Genomic DNA, 19,585 nt, shown 5'->3' on the forward strand with positions numbered 1-19,585 from the left:
TGCATATTTTGCCAGTATCTCCCTTTGGTACATCGCTCTCTGCATTGGAAGGAGTATATTATACATTTTTGAGCCCAGTGTGGGGTGGGAACAGACCGCTGTGCCTGAAATTGCTTACATATACAGTATGTTATCTTCGCCAAACATCTGGGAGGAGAGGCAGTGGTCCGTGGCTGAAAAAGCCATCTGCTGTTTAATATGGCTCACATTAAAAAGCTTTTTCTTTGTGTGCGTTTCAGATTAAGTGATGACACGAAGGGCAGAGGTGGACCAGAATTACCATGATGTCTTCGCTGTTTGCCGTGATGCGGGCCTTCACTGAACTGTAAGATATTTAGTTTTCTAAAGTGAGTTCAGAGGTTAAAACAGTGGCCAGAGGTAGGTAATAAACTGCTGCCTTTAAGTTACCTACAGTTTAAGAGTAGTTGCTCACCATACTTGTAGTTCTATATAATTGTGTATTTTGCATCATGTTTTTCCATTTATTTTAGATCAACTGAATGTGTTCATTATTTTGTGTTTTGTTTGATATTAGTCACATTGTACTCTGTCCTTTCCGGGGAGTAAAGTAAATACAGTAGGTCCGAGCCTCCTAGTGGAGAACTGCTGCAGGTGATGATCTTTCAGCTGCAACACGGTATTTAAGCCCAACTGATGCTGTGAGTGGCTTCTCATTTCTGAAACAACTATGTGGAAAGACAAATCACGTGGTCATGGAAAATATGTCATTGTGTTTGAGAAGGGTCAACTCATTGGGCCTGGTTAGTACTTGGTTGGGAGACCGCTGGAATACTGTTGTTGTGTCCTTGGGCAAGACACTTCACCCAACCTGTCTCCAGTGTCCATGAATGAGAGTTTTATGATGTATGTTCATTAACTTGGCTAAATAAATATGGATGATAATGCAAAACCCCAGGTGAAGGTTCACACCTTAAATTAGTTCAATAGACCTAACTAACTACATATAGCCTTTCTGTAAACCACTAGTTTGTTTGTGTTTGTGTAGTTAGCTCCTCCCTTACTGTGCACGTACCCAACCACTAATATGTGCTTTGAAGAGATGATCTGGGATCACTGTACTTCAGAACAAATGACTGTAAATAGTAACAGTTGATGGTTGACACTGAATGAAAACACAAGTTCATAATAGTTTGCTTATGCGGGAGGTACCTGATAGAAACGGTCACGTTTAGCATACACATTTGTCAGGGTATGAAATTAAAATTGATCAAGATCAATCATTGATTGAAAAGATCACAAACAGACCAAATGAAGGATAGAACCACACACAGGATGGACAGAACCCCCTTTGTATCCGTATGTGTTTGGAACATAGAGAATACAGTAAGTTAATCTTTCGAGCTACATTTAGGAGCTCACTCACATGGGATGTGCTTTGAGTAGAGCCGCTGCTCCCTTGTGTCGAGAGGCGCTTGCTGAGTTGGCCCAGGTATCTGTTCCAGATGCTTCCTAGACACCTTGTGGTCCTCCCAGAGGAGCTGGGGGAAGTGTGCATGGAAAGGCAAGCTAAATGAAATCCTAGGCACTTACAGCTGTTATACGTGAGGGGATCGTGGGGCAGGGCTCTGGTAAAACACCAGGCAGGAAACATCTCTTCATGAGCAACAGCCTCGTTGTCGAGGCAACATGTTTCTCTCTAACTGGTGCCACAACCCCACAGCGAGCCACAAATATACCCCAGGACAGATGGAAGGGTAAGTGGGGGCGCGGCCCGTTTATGTAATATTAGGTAGTGTGGGAGGAGGAGCTGCATATGTTTGTGTGATGATGTGTTGACACTATCAGCAGGGAAGACCAGGAGGGGATGGACTAGTACAACAATACAAATCAAGAGAAAAAATAGAAAACTTTATTGTCCCCCAATGAAATTTCCCCATGTGGGACAATAAAGGAATATCTTATCTTGGGTTTTCTCAGAAGGCCTTCATGCTTGACGTTTCTGGCTTATTAGAGAATACATATCTATGACACACATGGAACATTAGTTTAGATTTCAAAACACGAATATTGACCTCTAACACCTGATTCAAACTGCAGAGCCAATTCCTGCCTGCCTCGTAATGCATGATCATAACAAATCACAGTTCTTCCAGCCCCTGCAGACAGCTCTGGTTAGCTACAGTTCACAGGAGAGAGCAGCAGATTTGATATAAATTGTGCCAAACTGGCAACCCCATGATGCTGAAATCTATCTATAAGATAGTAAAACGGAAAAAATAAACCATTTGAGAACAAAGAGGTGTAGGAGAAAATGTGAATTTTAGGCGTCATGAATGCAGTTGAAAACTCATATAAGTCACTCTAAATACAACTTTGAGACATGGTTAAAACTCCTAAAATTTTATCTAGCATAATACACGTAATTTAAAAATGTTGCTCCTAAATGTTGATGATGCACTGCCTCACTGTAGTTTCTCCCAGTGTTCCAGATAATGGGTGACATGGCTGTTCTTGCACCATGTTTGAAAGTTGGATTTTAGAAGTTGTGAGGTTGCAGTATCCTTGATTCGACAAAGGAGTGAGACCTTGCCAGTGCCTTCACAGAAAGAACTGACCGTGTGATCTTTCCTGATTGTTGCCTTACTCAGTATTTTGAAAAAACTGAAGGCTTCATTTTCGGAGTAACAAAAAGTTAACAAATAGTCAAGTTCAGGTTATGGTTTCTATCTTATTCTATGTTAGATTTTGCCTTAATATAAACAATATTACTACCTATGTATGTTCTTAGGTATGGTACATATACTTTGATGTAAAACTTATTCATGTTTGCAGACCACACATTGATTTGCCAGACCAAACCAATGTGTAATTCTGTAATTCTGTAGTTAAACCAGCAGAAGCGTATTTTACAGCCACTACATTTAACATTTACACAGTCATTGTAACAGATGGCCGCGTTTTGAACCTCATGGCTGCCGTACTTGACCGCTTTAAAAACAGCCGTATGTAGATGTTGACATGAGCCTGAAGGCTGAGCAGCTTCTTCAAGGACAGCGTGATGGATGTTGAAGTATGAAGCGAACACCTGAGTCTACAGTGTGTGTGATCATCTGGGTCGGGCTAAATAGAGCAGGATAACATTTTGTGGGTTAAAATGTACTTTGGGAGAACAGCTTGGATCTACGGTTGTTTGTTTGTTTCAAGTGGCCTGTTTTACATGGGCAAGCTCTAAACTAAAGCTAATATATAATACATAAAAAGCCTCAAACTCTAACCACTCAAGGGGGAACTTTCTTTCATTAATTTACATGAAGATAAGTTTGTTATCTTAAAGGAATAATAGAGGATTTGTGGCGAGTCTGATCTGAGTCTGATTTCCTCGTGGCGTGAACAGCTGAGTAGTTCTCCCACATGTGAATAATTCCCTGCGTCCTACTGCACACCTGCAGTCTCGTTCCCAGGATAGCAGCACGTTTCTCTGGCTGCGCATGCGTGGTTGATATGCCGGTGAGTGTTTAGTGAGTTCCTTCAGTGTATTCAGGAGAGACGGAAATCTGCGGAGACGAGAGATGTGATCTGTCACACTAATAAACAAACGCACGTGTAGCAGCGGGGCTGTTGCCTGCTTCCGCGCGAGGTTTGATGGTCGGCCGGCCTCTTGGAAAGAACAGGAGGGTGGGGGGGTGAGTGTGCGCATGCCCATGCAATTTTTTTTAAAAAGGGACTAACAGTTGCTTGAGTTCTCAAATCAGCTAAAAATCCTCTATTATTCCTTTGAGTTCAGGAGTAGGACCACACCCCTCTTACGCCCCTTCCTGCGGCTGCACCATCTAAGCATCCAGGTCCCACAGATTAGTGTTGTGACTTCGTGCGCTTCCTTCCCACCCTCTTTTGATTCTTCTAATTCTTCTAATTTATCTCCTAGATGGTTTAGCTTTACCTCAGGTACTTGTTTTAATGGACTGTATTTGCATCTTTTTGTATGAACTACCAAAAAAAGCATAATATAGTGCCACTATGGTGCCATATAAAAGCAACAAGGAGGTATACAGATTTGATCCCTGAATCATGTATTTATTACAGGTTCTTTCCTTGTCCTCTCTGGGTGCTTCTGATACTAACATTTATCTAAAATACACATGCAAGATCAATCTTCCTGCCACTCCTGACCATAAACGTGGCCAATGATGCAGTGTCCCCAGCAACACCTCAAATGCAGTTACCTTAAAATAACTTTCCACTGTCAAACTATGAATTATACACACACAGACACGTTTTGGCTTTTTTCAGCTTGCTGTATTATGACACAAAGTTAACTTGTTCTCCCTGTAAATTGACACAGTCTGCTGATATGCCCCGGCTGAATGGTCTAATACAGGACAGCACATATCAGCCACTCTGGAGTCAGCACCACACATTGCCACCAGACAACAGCTTTTGTGCTCAGCAGTGCTTCCATATTGCTCAGCACTTCATGTTGATTTACCCAAAGCTGTTGCGAAAACCCCCCACCACTACATGTCTCTGCCTTGTCCCCAGGATATGCTCTCAAATCAAGGGCCCTTCATAGATGCATGGTAAGCAGCGCAGCAGTTTTTGTTGCCTTTGGCGCAGGTGTGATGGGCTTGGAGCTTGTAATCAGAGCGCACGCTGCTGTGTCTGAAGTAGGCTAATCACGAGAAGATGGGGCGCTAACAGCGGGTGTACATCAGCAGTGATTATCTGTCTTTATTTTCTCGCTCTGATTCGTGTAGTGTGAACGAGCTCAATAGAAAGAACAAGCTAATGGTTCGAAGCTTCCCTACTCTGCTGGAGGTGGCACAGCCTGTTGATATCTTTACATACTAACCATCATCAATCATCTTATATTACACAAGTTTTACCTCAATAATATATATATATATATATATATATATATATATATATATATATATATATATATATATATATATATTGCATTAATCCAAATTTTAAAAAAAATAAACAAATCATTTATGTAATCCCAATTTTCGGTCAAATGTACTACATAGACATTGAAAGCAATCCACAGAATATTCAGTACACATTTGATGAATCTGCTCCATCGTACAGACCCACAGCTTGGGTTACGGTTAACCCTAACAAACAAAATAAGCCTTGCATTCGGCTTAAAGTATAAGTACTTAAAGGTGGTATGGACGATTTTTTTCAGCAATTTTTTTATCATATTTCCTCGTGGCGTGGATAAATCATTTGTCCTGCCACGTATCAATCATAAAACGCACCTACCGCTCACCTGCAGCCGAGTGCGGTTCTTCCTCACGTTTCCGCGTGCCTAAGCGCATGGATCTATCATAATATAGTTCCCTCAGTGTACGGGGCAAAATGAAGACGGATAAAGACAGTTCGAGCTGACGCAGAAGTGGACAGAAATCTACGGGAGACGAGCGATGCGATGCGCTCCGTCGCGCTAATAAACAAACGTGTATGTTGTATCAGTCCGCACGGGGGAGTGGCATGCGCACTTCCACCTGCGTTCTCAAATCGCCGAATAATCGTCCATACCGCCTTTAATAATTAAGAAACACTTGTGTATGGGCTGCATTGACAAATAATGTTGTGTCTAATTTATTGACGTCAATGAGTCCTCCTAATATTGCAAGAGCATACAAAACATGCATACAAATCAAAATACAAAGACTAATAACCACTGACTAACTGACTGCAAACAAACAATACACATAGGCCAAAAAATGTATATATTTTGTATTTACAATTTGAAATAATTGAAAAACAACCACACTTTCAACTATTTATTGTCAAATTATGGGAAATAGGACGGCGTAACTTTTAGACAGCTTGAGAAAATACTTTTGAAGAAAACATGTCCATCTAATACATTTACTTTCTGATATTTATTTTGTATAAATCTAGCATCTAATCTTTACAGTTAGAGTCAATTACAGTTCAGTGGGATATAAACTACACATAACTGTTAAATCTTCTAGACTTTGAATACACCCTAAGTACTACATTTGCACTACTTACCATATAGTTCGACATATCAGATACCTGGAGATTTGATGATCTGAGACAACTAATGAAGAAATAAACACCATCTGGTAACATAAAAACAATCTATTTTTTTTACTGGTCCAACACTGACTTTGTCTTTTTGTGCTCACAGTAGGAGGTGAGAAAAATCTTGGTAATCGGTGTTGAGCAAACATCGCACTTCATGGTCAACCACCAGGGTCAGTAAGATGTCAGCAGAAGCATGACAAATCAGGTCTGCTCTATTGATTTGTGAGGATGTGCTAAATGATTATAACCTTTTCAGTTTTCATAACATTGGAATTAAGGAATATATTATGTCCAGATATGTTGTGCATCTGTCAAGGAGATGGCAGGTCCACGAGGGATAGAGGAGCGCTCCAAAGAGATACTGTGCCTTTTAATCTATAATGTTCCTGACAGTGACTAATGAAGCATATAGGCTGTTTCAGACAGATAAGGGAGAGCTGGACTATGAGGACAGTGTTATAATGACATTTAAAACATACAAATCTTGTACTTGTGAGGTGGAAGTAAATTAGAATGCGGCCAAATAGTTTGCAGAGAGAAAGATTTTTTTTACCAAATATCTCTTTTTTTCTTCTCTGTTTTATCAGTTGGGCAATTTAAATAAAGCTAAATTCCTTTCCATTGGCGGGCGGCACCTTGTGTGAAGGTCAAGAGCTCATATGCAACTGTCAACCACAGCTGTTCCTCCAATGAAAAGATTCTTTCCAAACCTATTCTCCTTAGGTCTTTGTTTACTGGCCTGTCTCTCCAGTTTAGACCTCAGTGTGTACCTTCCCAGTGGTTTTTCCAACTTCTAGACAGCAGTTATTATTGATTAGAAATGTCAAAATGCACTTTGACAGAACAAAAATAGACAATACACACGCCGCATGCTTGAAACAATATCGGTCCAAGTAATAAACCCTGTGGCACTTCACATAGAAAGAAAATTGTTCAATTTATAAAAAATGCCTATAAACCTTTACAAATCAGAATTGAGCAATCACAAAAAAGTATATAAACTACACCCTACTTCAAGAACAAGTCACATGCTTTGAATATATCTACGAACAAACTTTGATTCTGCTCATTGTTTTTAGGTGACAGTGAAAACTAACAAAACCAGCCTTGCACCAAAATATATGTCCGACCTGAGGGACTGGCCTCCTGCTGGTGCCCAGAGTCAAGACTAAACATTAACCGGCCTCCTGCTGGTGCCAGAGTCAAGACTAAACATTGACCGGCCTCCTGCTGGTGTCAGACTCAGGACTAAACATTGACCGGCCTCCTGCTGGTGCCAGATTCAAGACTAAACATGGACTGGCCTCCTGCTGGTGCCAAAGTCAGGACTAAACATGGACCGGTCTCCTGCTGGTGCCAGAGTCAGGACTAAACATGGACCGGCCTCCTGCTGGTGCCAGAGTCAGGACTAAACATGGACCAGCCTCCTGCTGGTGCCAGAGTCAGGACTAAACATGGACCAGCCTCCTGCTGGTGCCAGAGTCAGGACTAAACATGGACCGGTCTCCTGCTGGTGCCAGATTCCGGACTAAACATGGACCGGCCTCCTGCTGGTGCCAGATTCCGGACTAAACATGGACCGGTCTCCTGCTGGTGCCAGAGTCAGGACTAAGCATGGACCGGCCTCCTGCTGGTGCCAGAGTCAGGACTAAGCATGGACCGGCCTCCTGCTGGTGCCAGATTCCGGACTAAACATGGACCAGCCTCCTGCTGGTGCCAGAGTCAGGACTCTACATGGACCAGCCTCCTGCTGGTGCCAGAGTCAGGACTAAACATGGACCAGCCTCCTGCTGGTGCCAGAGTCAGGACTAAACATGGACCAGCCTCCTGCTGGTGCCAGAGTCAGGACTAAACATGGACCAGCCTCCTGGTGGTGCCAGAGTCAGGACGAAACATGGACCAGCCTCCTGCTGGTGCTAGAGTCAGGACTAAACATGGACTAGCCTCCTGCTGATGCCAGAGTCAGGACTAAACATGGACCGGTCTCCTGCTGGTGCCAGAGTCAGGAATAAACATGGACCGGTCTCCTGCTGGTGCCAGATTCCGGACGAAAACATGGACCGGCCTCCTGCTGGTGCCAGATTCCGGACTAAACATGGACCGGCCTCCTGCTGGTGCCAGAGTCAGGACTAAACATGGACCGGTCTCCTGCTGGTGCCAGAGTCAGCCTCCTGCTGGTGCCAGAGTCAGGACTAAACATGAACCGGTCTCCTGCTGGTGCCAGAGTCAGGACTAAACATGGACGAGCCTCCTGCTGGTGCCAGAGTCAGGACTAAACATGGACCAGCCTCCTGGTAGTGCCAGAGTCAGGACTAAACATGGACCGGCCTCCTGCTGGTGCCAGAGTCAGGACTAAACATGGACCGGTCTCCTGCTGGTGCCAGAGTCAGCCTCCTGCTGGTGCCAGAGTCAGGACTAAACATGGACCGGTCTCCTGCTGGTGCCAGAGTCAGGACTAAACATGGACCAGCCTCCTGCTGGTGCCAGAGTCAGGACTAAACATGGACCAGCCTCCTGCTGGTGCCAGAGTCAGGACTAAATATGGACCAGCCTTCTGCTGGTGCCAGAGTCAGCACTAAACATGGACCAGCCTCCTGCTGGTGCCAGAGTCAGGACTAAATATGGACCAGCCTCCTGCTGGTGCCAGAGTCAGAACTAAACATGGACGAGCCTCCTGCTGGTGCCAGAGTCAGGACTAAACATGGACCGGTCTCCTGCTGGTGCCAGAGTCAGGAATAAACATGGACCGGCCTCCTGCTGGTGCCAGATGCCGGACTAAACATGGACCGGTCTCCTGCTGGTGCCAGAGTCAGGACTAAACATGGACCGGCCTCCTGCTGGTGCCAGAGTCAGGACTAAACATGGACCAGCCTCCTGCTGGTGTCAGAGTCAGGACTAAACATGGACCGGCCTCCTGCTGGTGCCAGAGTCAGGACTAAACATGGACCGGCCTCCTGCTGGTGCCAGAGTCAGGACTAAACATGGACCGGCCTCCTGCCGGTGCCAGAGTCAGGACTAAACATGGACCGGTCTCCTGCTGGTGGCAGAGTCAGCCTCCTGCTGGTGCCAGAGTCAGGACTAAACATGGACCGGTCTCCTGCTGGTGCCAGAGTCAGGACTAAACATGGACCGGTCTCCTGCTGGTGCCAGAGTCAGGACTAAACATGGACCAGCCTCCTGGTGGTGCCAGAGTCAGGACTAAACATGGACCGGCCTCCTGCTGGTGCCAGAGTCAGGACTAAACATGGACCGGTCTCCTGCTGGTGCCAGAGTCAGCCTCCTGCTGGTGCCAGAGTCAGGACTAAACATGGACCAATCTCCTGCTGGTGCCAGAGTCAGGACTAAATATGGACTAGCCTCCTGCTGGTGCCAGAGTCAGGACTAAACATTGACCGGCCTCCTGCTGGTGCCAGATTCCGGACTAAACATGGACCGGCCTCCTGCTGGTGCCAGATTCCGGACTAAACATGGACCGGTCTCCTGCTTGTGCCAGAGTCAGGACTAAACATGGACCGGTCTCCTGCTGGTGCCAGATTCCGGACTAAACATGGACCGGCCTCCTGCTGGTGCCAGATTCCGGACTAAACATGGACCGGTCTCCTGCTGGTGCCAGAGTCAGGACTAAGCATGGACCGGCCTCCTGCTGGTGCCAGAGTCAGGACTAAGCATCGACCGGCCTCCTGCTGGTGCCAGATTCCGGACTAAACATGGACCAGCCTCCTGCTGGTGCCAGAGTCAGGACTCTACATGGACCAGCCTCCTGCTGGTGCCAGAGTCAGGACTAAACATGGACCAGCCTCCTGCTGGTGCAAGAGTCAGGACTAAACATGGACCAGCCTCCTGCTGGTGCCAGAGTCAGGACTAAACATGGACGAGCCTCCTGCTGGTGCCAGAGTCAGGACTAAACATGGACCAGCCTCCTGGTAGTGCCAGAGTCAGGACTAAACATGGACCGGCCTCCTGCTGGTGCCAGAGTCAGGACTAAACATGGACGAGCCTCCTGCTGGTGCCAGAGTCAGGACTAAACATGGACCAGCCTCCTGGTAGTGCCAGAGTCAGGACTAAACATGGACCGGCCTCCTGCTGGTGCCAGAGTCAGGACTAAACATGGACCGGTCTCCTGCTGGTGCCATAGTCAGCCTCCTGCTGGTGCCAGAGTCAGGACTAAACATGGACCGGTCTCCTGCTGGTGCCAGAGTCAGGACTAAACATGGACCAGCCTCCTGCTGGTGCCAGAGTCAGGACTAAACATGGACCAGCCTCCTGCTGGTGCCAGAGTCAGGACTAAATATTGGCCAGCCTTCTGCTGGTGCCAGAGTCAGCACTAAACATGGACCAGCCTCCTGCTGGTGCCAGAGTCAGGACTAAATATGGACCAGCCTCCTGCTGGTGCCAGAGTCAGAACTAAACATGGACGAGCCTCCTGCTGGTGCCAGAGTCAGGACTAAACATGGACCGGTCTCCTGCTGGTGCCAGAGTCAGGAATAAACATGGACCGGTCTCCTGCTGGTGCCAGATTCCGGACTAAACATGGACCGGCCTCCTGCTGGTGCCAGATTCCAGACTAAACATGGACCGGTCTCCTGCTGGTGCCAGAGTCAGGACTAAACATGGACCGGCCTCCTGCTGGTGCCAGAGTCAGGACTAAACATGGACCAGCCTCCTGCTGGTGTCAGAGTCAGGACTAAACATGGACCGGCCTCCTGCTGGTGCCAGAGTCAGGACTAAACATGGACCGGCCTCCTGCTGGTGCCAGAGTCAGGACTAAACATGGACCGGCCTCCTGCCGGTGCCAGAGTCAGGACTAAACATGGACCGGTCTCCTGCTGGTGGCAGAGTCAGCCTCCTGCTGGTGCCAGAGTCAGGACTAAACATGGACCGGTCTCCTGCTGGTGCCAGAGTCAGGACTAAACATGGACCGGTCTCCTGCTGGTGCCAGAGTCAGGACTAAACATGGACCAGCCTCCTGGTGGTGCCAGAGTCAGGACTAAACATGGACCGGCCTCCTGCTGGTGCCAGAGTCAGGACTAAACATGGACCGGTCTCCTGCTGGTGCCAGAGTCAGCCTCCTGCTGGTGCCAGAGTCAGGACTAAACATGGACCAATCTCCTGCTGGTGCCAGAGTCAGGACTAAATATGGACCAGCCTCCTGCTGGTGCCAGAGTCAGGACTAAACATTGACCGGCCTCCTGCTGGTGCCAGATTCCGGACTAAACATGGACCGGCCTCCTGCTGGTGCCAGATTCCGGACTAAACATGGACCGGTCTCCTGCTGGTGCCAGAGTCAGGACTAAACATGGACCGGCCTCCTGCTGGTGCCAGAGTCAGGACTAAACATGGACCGGCCTCCTGCTGGTGCCAGAGTCAGGACTAAACATGGACCAGCCTCCTGCTGGTGCCAGAGTCAGGACTAAACATGGACTAGCCTCCTGCTGGTGCCAGAGTCAGGACTAAACATGGACGAGCCTCCTGCTGGTGCCAGAGTCAGGACTAAACATGGACCGGTCTCCTGCTGGTGCCAAAGTCAGGACTAAACATGGACCGGCCTCCTGCTGGTGCCAGAGTCAGGACTAAACATGGACAGGCCTCCTGCTGGTGCCAGAGTCAGGACTAAAAATGGACCGGTCTCCTGCTGGTGCCAGAGTCAGCCTCATGCTGGTGCCAGAGTCAGGACTAAACATGGACCGGTCTCCTGCTGGTGCCAGAGTCAGGACTAAACATGAAACAGCCTCCTGCTGGTGCCAGAGTCAGGACTAAACATGGACCAGCCTCCTGCTGGTGCCAGAGTCAGGACTAAATATGGACCAGCCTCCTGCTGGTGCCAGAGTCAGGACTAAACATGGACCAGCCTCCTGCTGGTGCCAGAGTCAGGACTAAACATGGACCGGTCTCCTGCTGGTGCCAGAGTCAGGACTAAACATGGGCCGGCCTCCTGCTGGTGCCAGAGTCAGGACTAAACATGGACCGGTCTCCTGCTGGTGCCAGAGTCAGGAATAAACATGGACCGGTCTCCTGCTGGTGCCAGATTCCGGACTAAACATGGACCGGTCTCCTGCTGGTGCCAGAGTCAGGACTAAACATGGACCAGCCTCCTGCTGGTGTCAGAGTCAGGACTAAACATGGACCGGCCTCCTGCTGGTGCCAGAGTCAGGACTAAACATGGACCGGTCTCCTGCTGGTGCCAGAGTCAGGACCAAACATGGACCGGTCTCCTGCTGGTGCCAGAGTAAGGACTAAACATGGACCAGCCTCCTGCTGGTGTCAGAGTCAGGACTAAACATGGACCGGCCTCCTGCTGGTGCCAGAGTCAGGACTAAACATTGACCGGCCTCCTGCTGGTGCCAGAGTCAGGACTAAACATGGACCGGTCTCCTGCTGGTGCCAGAGTCAGCCTCCTGCTGGTGCCAGAGTCAGGACTAAACATGGACCGGTCTCCTGCTGGTGCCAGAGTCAGGACTAAACATGGACCGGTCTCCTGCTGGTGCCAGAGTAAGCCTCCTGCTGGTGCTAGAGTCAGGACTAAACATGGACCGGTCTCCTGCTGGTGCCAGAGTCAGGACTAAACATGGACCAGCCTCCTGCTGGTGCCAGAGTCAGGAATAAACATGGACCAGCCTCCTGCTGGTGCCAGAGTCAGGACTAAACATGGACCAGCCTCCTGCTGGTGCCAGAGTCAGGACTAAACATGGACCAGCCTCCTGCTGGTGCCAGAGTCAGGACTAAACATGGACCAGCCTCCTGCTGGTGCCAGAGTCAGGACTAAACATTGACCGGCCTCCTGCTGGTGCCAGATTCCGGACTAAACATGGACCGGCCTCCTGCTGGTGCCAGATTCCGGACTAAACATGGACCGGTCTCCTGCTGGTGCCAGAGTCAGGACTAAACATGGACCGGCCTCCTGCTGGTGCCAGAGTCAGGACTAAACATGGACCGGCCTCCTGCTGGTGCCAGAGTCAGGACTAAACATGGACCAGCCTCCTGCTGGTGCCAGAGTCAGGACTAAACATGGACTAGCCTCCTGCTGGTGCCAGAGTCAGGACTAAACATGGACGAGCCTCCTGCTGGTGCCAGAGTCAGGACTAAACATGGACCGGTCTCCTGCTGGTGCCAAAGTCAGGACTAAACATGGACCGGCCTCCTGCTGGTGCCAGAGTCAGGACTAAACATGGACAGGCCTCCTGCTGGTGCCAGAGTCAGGACTAAAAATGGACCGGTCTCCTGCTGGTGCCAGAGTCAGCCTCATGCTGGTGCCAGAGTCAGGACTAAACATGGACCGGTCTCCTGCTGGTGCCAGAGTCAGGACTAAACATGAAACAGCCTCCTGCTGGTGCCAGAGTCAGGACTAAACATGGACCAGCCTCCTGCTGGTGCCAGAGTCAGGACTAAATATGGACCAGCCTCCTGCTGGTGCCAGAGTCAGGACTAAACATGGACCAGCCTCCTGCTGGTGCCAGAGTCAGGACTAAACATGGACCGGTCTCCTGCTGGTGCCAGAGTCAGGACTAAACATGGGCCGGCCTCCTGCTGGTGCCAGAGTCAGGACTAAACATGGACCGGTCTCCTGCTGGTGCCAGAGTCAGGAATAAACATGGACCGGTCTCCTGCTGGTGCCAGATTCCGGACTAAACATGGACCGGTCTCCTGCTGGTGCCAGAGTCAGGACTAAACATGGACCAGCCTCCTGCTGGTGTCAGAGTCAGGAATAAACATGGACCGGCCTCCTGCTGGTGCCAGAGTCAGGACTAAACATGGACCGGTCTCCTGCTGGTGCCAGAGTCAGGACTAAACATGGACCGGTCTCCTGCTGGTGCCAGAGTAAGGACTAAACATGGACCAGCCTCCTGCTGGTGTCAGAGTCAGGACTAAACATGGACCGGCCTCCTGCTGGTGCCAGAGTCAGGACTAAACATTGACCGGCCTCCTGCTGGTGCCAGAGTCAGGACTAAACATGGACCGGTCTCCTGCTGGTGCCAGAGTCAGCCTCCTGCTGGTGCCAGAGTCAGGACTAAACATGGACCGGTCTCCTGCTGGTGCCAGAGTAAGCCTCCTGCTGGTGCTAGAGTCAGGACTAAACATGGACCGGTCTCCTGCTGGTGCCAGAGTCAGGACTAAACATGGACCAGCCTCCTGCTGGTGCCAGAGTCAGGACTAAACATGGACCAGCCTCCTGCTGGTGCCAGAGTCAGGACTAAACATGGACCAGCCTCCTGCTGGTGCCAGAGTCAGGACTAAACATGGACCAGCCTCCTGCTGGTGCCAGAGTCAGGACTAAACATGGACCAGCCTCCTGCTGGTGCCAGAGTCAGGACTAAACATGGACGAGCCTCCTGCTTGTGCCAGAGTCAGGAATAAACATGGACCGGTCTCCTGCTGGTGCCAGATTCCGGACTAAACATGGACCGGCCTCCTGCTGGTGCCAGATTCCGGACTAAACATGGACCGGTCTCCTGCTGGTGCCAGAGTCAGGACTAAACATGGACCGGCCTCCTGCTGGTGCCAGAGTCAAGACTAAACATGGACCAGCCTCCTGCTGGTGTCAGAGTCAGGACTAAACATGGACCTGCATCCCGCTGGTGCCAGAGTCAGGACTAAACATGGACCGGCCTCCTGCTGGTGCCAGAGTCAGAACTAAACATGGACCGGCCTCCTGCTGGTGCCAGAGTCAAGACTAAACATGGACCGGTCTCCTTCTGGTGCCAGAGTCAGCCTCCTGCTGGTGCCAGAGTCAGGACTAAACATGGACCGGTCTCCTGCTGGTGCCAGAGTCAGGACTAAACATGGACCAGCCTCCTGCTGGTGCCAGAGTCAGGACTAAACATGGACCAGCCTCCTGCTGGTGCCAGAGTCAGGACTAAACATGGACCAGCCTCCTGCTGGTGCCAGAGTCAGGACTAAACATGGACCAGCCTCCTGCTGGTGCCAGAGTCAGGACTAAACATGGACCAGCCTCCTGCTGGTGCCATAGTCAGGAATAAACATGGACCGGTCTCCTGCTGGTGCCAGATTCCGGACTAAACATAGACCGGCCTCCTGTTGGTGCCAGATTCCTGACTAAACATGGACCGGTCTCCTGCTGGTGCCAGAGTCCGGACTAAACATGGACCGGTCTCCTGCTGGTGCCAGAGTCAGGACTAAACATGGACCGGCCTCCTGCTGGTGCCAGAGTCAGGACTAAACATGGACCGGTCTCCTGCTGGTGCCAGAGTCAGGACTAAACATGGACCGGCCTCCTGCTGGTGCCAGAGTCAGGACTAAACATGGACCGGCCTCCTGTTGGTTCCAGAGTCAGGACTAAACATGGACCGGCCTCCTGCTGGTGCCCAGAGTCAGGACTAAACATGGACCAGCCTCCTGCTGGTGCTAGAGTCAGGACTAAACATGGACTAGCCTCCTGCTGGTGCCAGAGTCAGGACTAAACATGGACCGGTCTCCTGCTGGTGCCAGAGTCAGGAATAAACATGGACCGGTCTCCTGCTGGTGCCAGATTCCGGACTAAACATGGACCGGCCTCCTGCTGGTGCCAGATTCCGGACTAAACATGGACCGACCTCCTGCTGGTGCCAGAGTCAGGACTAAACATGGACCGGTCTCCTGCTGGTGCCAGATTCCGGACTAAACATGGACCGGTCTCCTGCTGGTGCCAGAGTCAGGACTAAACATGGACGAGCCTCCTGCTGGTGCCAGAGTCAGGACTAAACATGGACCAGCCTCCTGGTAGTGCCAGAGTCAGGACTAAACATGGGCCGGTCTCCTGCTGGTGCCAGAGTCAGGACTAAACATGGACCAGCCTCCTGCTGGTGCCAGAGTCAGGACTAAACATGGACCAGCCTCCTGCTGGTGCCAGAGTCAGGACTAAATATGGACCAGCCTCCTGCTGGTGCCAGAGTCAGGACTAAACATGGACCAGCCTCCTGCTGGTGCCAGAGTCAGGACTAAACATGGACCGGTCTCCTGCTGGTGCCAGAGTCAGGACTAAACATGAACCGGTCTCCTGCTGGTGCCAGAGTCAGCCTCCTGCTGGTGCCAGAGTCAGGAATAAACATGGACCGGTCTCCTGCTGGTGCCAGAGTCAGGACTAAACATGGACCGGTCTCCTGCTGGTGCCAGAGTCAGGACTAAACATGGACCAGCCTCCTGGTGGTGCCAGAGTCAGGACTAAACATGGACCGGCCTCCTGCTGGTGCCAGAGTCAGGACTAAACATGGACCGGCCTCCTGCTGGTGCCAGAGTCAGGACTAAACATGGACCAGCCTCCTGCTGGTGCCAGAGTCAGGACTAAACATGGACCAGCCTCCTGCTGGTGCCAGAGTCAGGACTAAACATGGACGAGCCTCCTGCTGGTGCCAGAGTCAGGACTAAACATGGACCGGTCTCCTGCTGGTGCCAGAGTCAGGAATAAACATGGACCGGTCTCCTGCTGGTGCCAGATTCCGGACTAAACATGGACCGGCCTCCTGCTGGTGCCAGATTCCGGACTAAACATGGACCGGTCTGCTGCTGGTGCCAGAGTCAGGACTAAACATGGACCAGCCTCCTGCTGGTGCCAGACTCAGGACTAAATTCCGGACTAAACATGGACCGGCCTCCTGCTGGTGCCAGAGTCAGGACTAAACATGGACCGGTCTCCTGCTGGTGCCAGATTCCGGACTAAACATGGACCGGTCTCCTGCTGGTGCCAGAGTCAGGACTAAACATGGACGAGCCTCCTGCTGGTGCCAGAGTCAGGACTAAACATGGACCAGCCTCCTGGTAGTGCCAGAGTCAGGACTAAACATGGGCCGGTCTCCTGCTGGTGCCAGAGTCAGGACTAAACATGGACCAGCCTCCTGCTGGTGCCAGAGTCAGGACTAAACATGGACCAGCCTCCTGCTGGTGCCAGAGTCAGGACTAAATATGGACCAGCCTCCTGCTGGTGCCAGAGTCAGGACTAAACATGGACCAGCCTCCTGCTGGTGCCAGAGTCAGGACTAAACATGGACCGGTCTCCTGCTGGTGCCAGAGTCAGGACTAAACATGAACCGGTCTCCTGCTGGTGCCAGAGTCAGCCTCCTGCTCGTGCCAGAGTCAGGAATAAACATGGACCGGTCTCCTGCTGGTGCCAGAGTCAGGACTAAACATGGACCGGTCTCCTGCTGGTGCCAGAGTCAGGACTAAACATGGACCAGCCTCCTGGTGGTGCCAGAGTCAGGACTAAACATGGACCAGCCTCCTGCTGGTGCCAGAGTCAGGACTAAACATGGACCGGCCTCCTGCTGGTGCCAGAGTCAGGACTAAACATGGACGAGCCTCCTGCTGGTGCCAGAGTCAGGACTAAACATGGACCGGTCTCCTGCTGGTGCCAGAGTCAGGAATAAACATGGACCGGTCTCCTGCTGGTGCCAGAGTCAGGACTAAACATGGACCAGCCTCCTGGTAGTGCCAGAGTCAGGACTAAACATGGGCCGGTCTCCTGCTGGTGCCAGAGTTAGGACTAAACATGGACCAGCCTCCTGCTGGTGCCAGAGTCAGGACTAAACATGGACCAGCCTCCTGCTGGTGCCAGATTCAGGACTAAATATGGACCAGCCTCCTGCTGGTGCCAGAGTCAGGACTAAACATGGACCAGCCTCCTGCTGGTGCCAGAGTCAGGACTAAACATGGACCGGTCTCCTGCTGGTGCCAGAGTCAGGACTAAACATGAACCGGTCTCCTGCTGGTGCCAGAGTCAGCCTCCTGCTGGTGCCAGAGTCAGGAATAAACATGGACCGGTCTCCTGCTGGTGCCAGAGTCAGGACTAAACATGGACCGGCCTCCTGCTGGTGCCAGAGTCAGGACTAAACATGGACCAGCCTCCTGGTGGTGCCAGAGTCAGGACTAAACATGGACCAGCCTCCTGCTGGTGCCAGAGTCAGGACTAAACATGGACCAGCCTCCTGCTGGTGCCAGAGTCAGGACTAAACATGGACGAGCCTCCTGCTGGTGCCAGAGTCAGGACTAAACATGGACCGGTCTCCTGCTGGTGCCAGAGTCAGGAATAAACATGGACCGGTCTCCTGCTGATGCCAGATTCCGGACTAAACATGGACCGGCCTCCTGCTGGTGCCAGATTCCGGACTAAACATGGACCGGTCTCCTGCTGGTGCCAGAGTCAGGACTAAACATGGACCAGCTTCCTGCTGGTGCCAGACTCAGGACTAAACATGGACCGGTCTCCTGCTGGTGCCAGAGTCAGGACTAAACATGGACCAGCCTCCTGCTGGTGCCAGAGTCAAGACTAAACATGGACCAGCCTCCTGCTGGTGCCAGAGTCAGGACTAAACATGGACCAGCCTCCTGCTGGTGCCAGAGTCAGGACTAAACATGGACCAGCCTCCTGCTGGTGCCAGAGTCAGGACTAAACAAGGACCAGCCTCCTGCTGGTGCCAGAGTCAGGACTAAACATGGACCAGCCTCCTGCTGGTGCCAGAGTCAGGAATAAACATGGAGCGGTCTCCTGCTGGTGCCAGATTCCGGACTAAACATGGACCGGCCTCCTGTTGGTGCCAGATTCCTGACTAAACATGGACCGGTCTCCTGCTGGTGCCAGAGTCCGGACTAAACATGGACCGGTCTCCTGCTGGTGCCAGAGTCAGGACTAAACATGGTCCGGCCTCCTGCTGGTGCCAGAGTCAGGACTAAACATGGACCGGTCTCCTGCTGGTGCCAGAGTCAGGACTAAACATGGACCAGCCTCCTGCTGGTGCTAGAGTCAGGACTAAACATGGACTAGCCTCCTGCTGGTGCCAGAGTCAGGACTAAACATGGACCGGTCTCCTGCTGGTGCCAGAGTCAGGAATAAACATGGACCGGTCTCCTGCTGGTGCCAGATTCCGGACTAAACATGGACCGGCCTCCTGCTGGTGCCAGATTCCGGACTAAACATGGACCGGCCTCCTGCTGGTGCCAGAGTCAGGACTAAACATGGACCGGTCTCCTGCTGGTGCCAGATTCCGGACTAAACATGGACCGGTCTCCTGCTGGTGCCAGAGTCAGGACTAAACATGTACGAGCCTCCTGCTGGTGCCAGAGTCAGGACTAAACATGGACCGGTCTCCTGCTGGTGCCAGAGTCAGGACTAAACATGGGCCGGTCTCCTGCTGGTGCCAGAGTCAGGACTAAACATGGACCAGCCTCCTGCTGGTGCCAGAGTCAGGACTAAACATGGACCAGCCTCCTGCTGGTGCCAGAGTCAGGACTAAACATGGACCAGCCTCCTGCTGGTGCCAGATTCCGGACTAAACATGGACCGGTCTGCTGCTGGTGCCAGAGTCAGGACTAAACATGGACCAGCCTCCTGCTGGTGCCAGACTCAGGACTAAATTCCGGACTAAACATGGACCGGCCTCCTGCTGGTGCCAGAGTCAGGACTAAACATGGACCGGTCTCCTGCTGGTGCCAGATTCCGGACTAAACATGGACCGGTCTCCTGCTGGTGCCAGAGTCAGGACTAAACATGGACGAGCCTCCTGCTGGTGCCAGAGTCAGGACTAAACATGGACCAGCCTCCTGGTAGTGCCAGAGTCAGGACTAAACATGGGCCGGT

The 19,585-nt window shown here is 51.2% G+C and overlaps 1 protein-coding gene across 1 annotated transcript in view; it reads left to right on the forward strand.

Annotated features, from left to right (window-relative positions):
* The first annotated feature begins 260 nt into the window (after positions 1-260).
* sphkap (SPHK1 interactor, AKAP domain containing) overlaps positions 261-19,585 on the forward strand; it is a 92,704-nt gene continuing 73,379 nt past the window's right edge. Inside the window, exon 1 of the mRNA XM_072461786.1 lies at positions 261-325. Within this exon, the coding sequence (XP_072317887.1) occupies positions 282-325 (44 nt within the window). The 5' untranslated portion in view covers positions 261-281. The remainder of the gene's footprint in view (positions 326-19,585) is intronic.

This window comes from Eucyclogobius newberryi, unplaced genomic scaffold (genome assembly GCF_026437365.1).
Source record: "Eucyclogobius newberryi isolate DKJ021-1_F unplaced genomic scaffold, fEucNew1.0.hap1 SCAF_10, whole genome shotgun sequence".
Taxonomy (NCBI): Eukaryota; Metazoa; Chordata; class Actinopteri; order Gobiiformes; family Gobiidae; genus Eucyclogobius; species Eucyclogobius newberryi.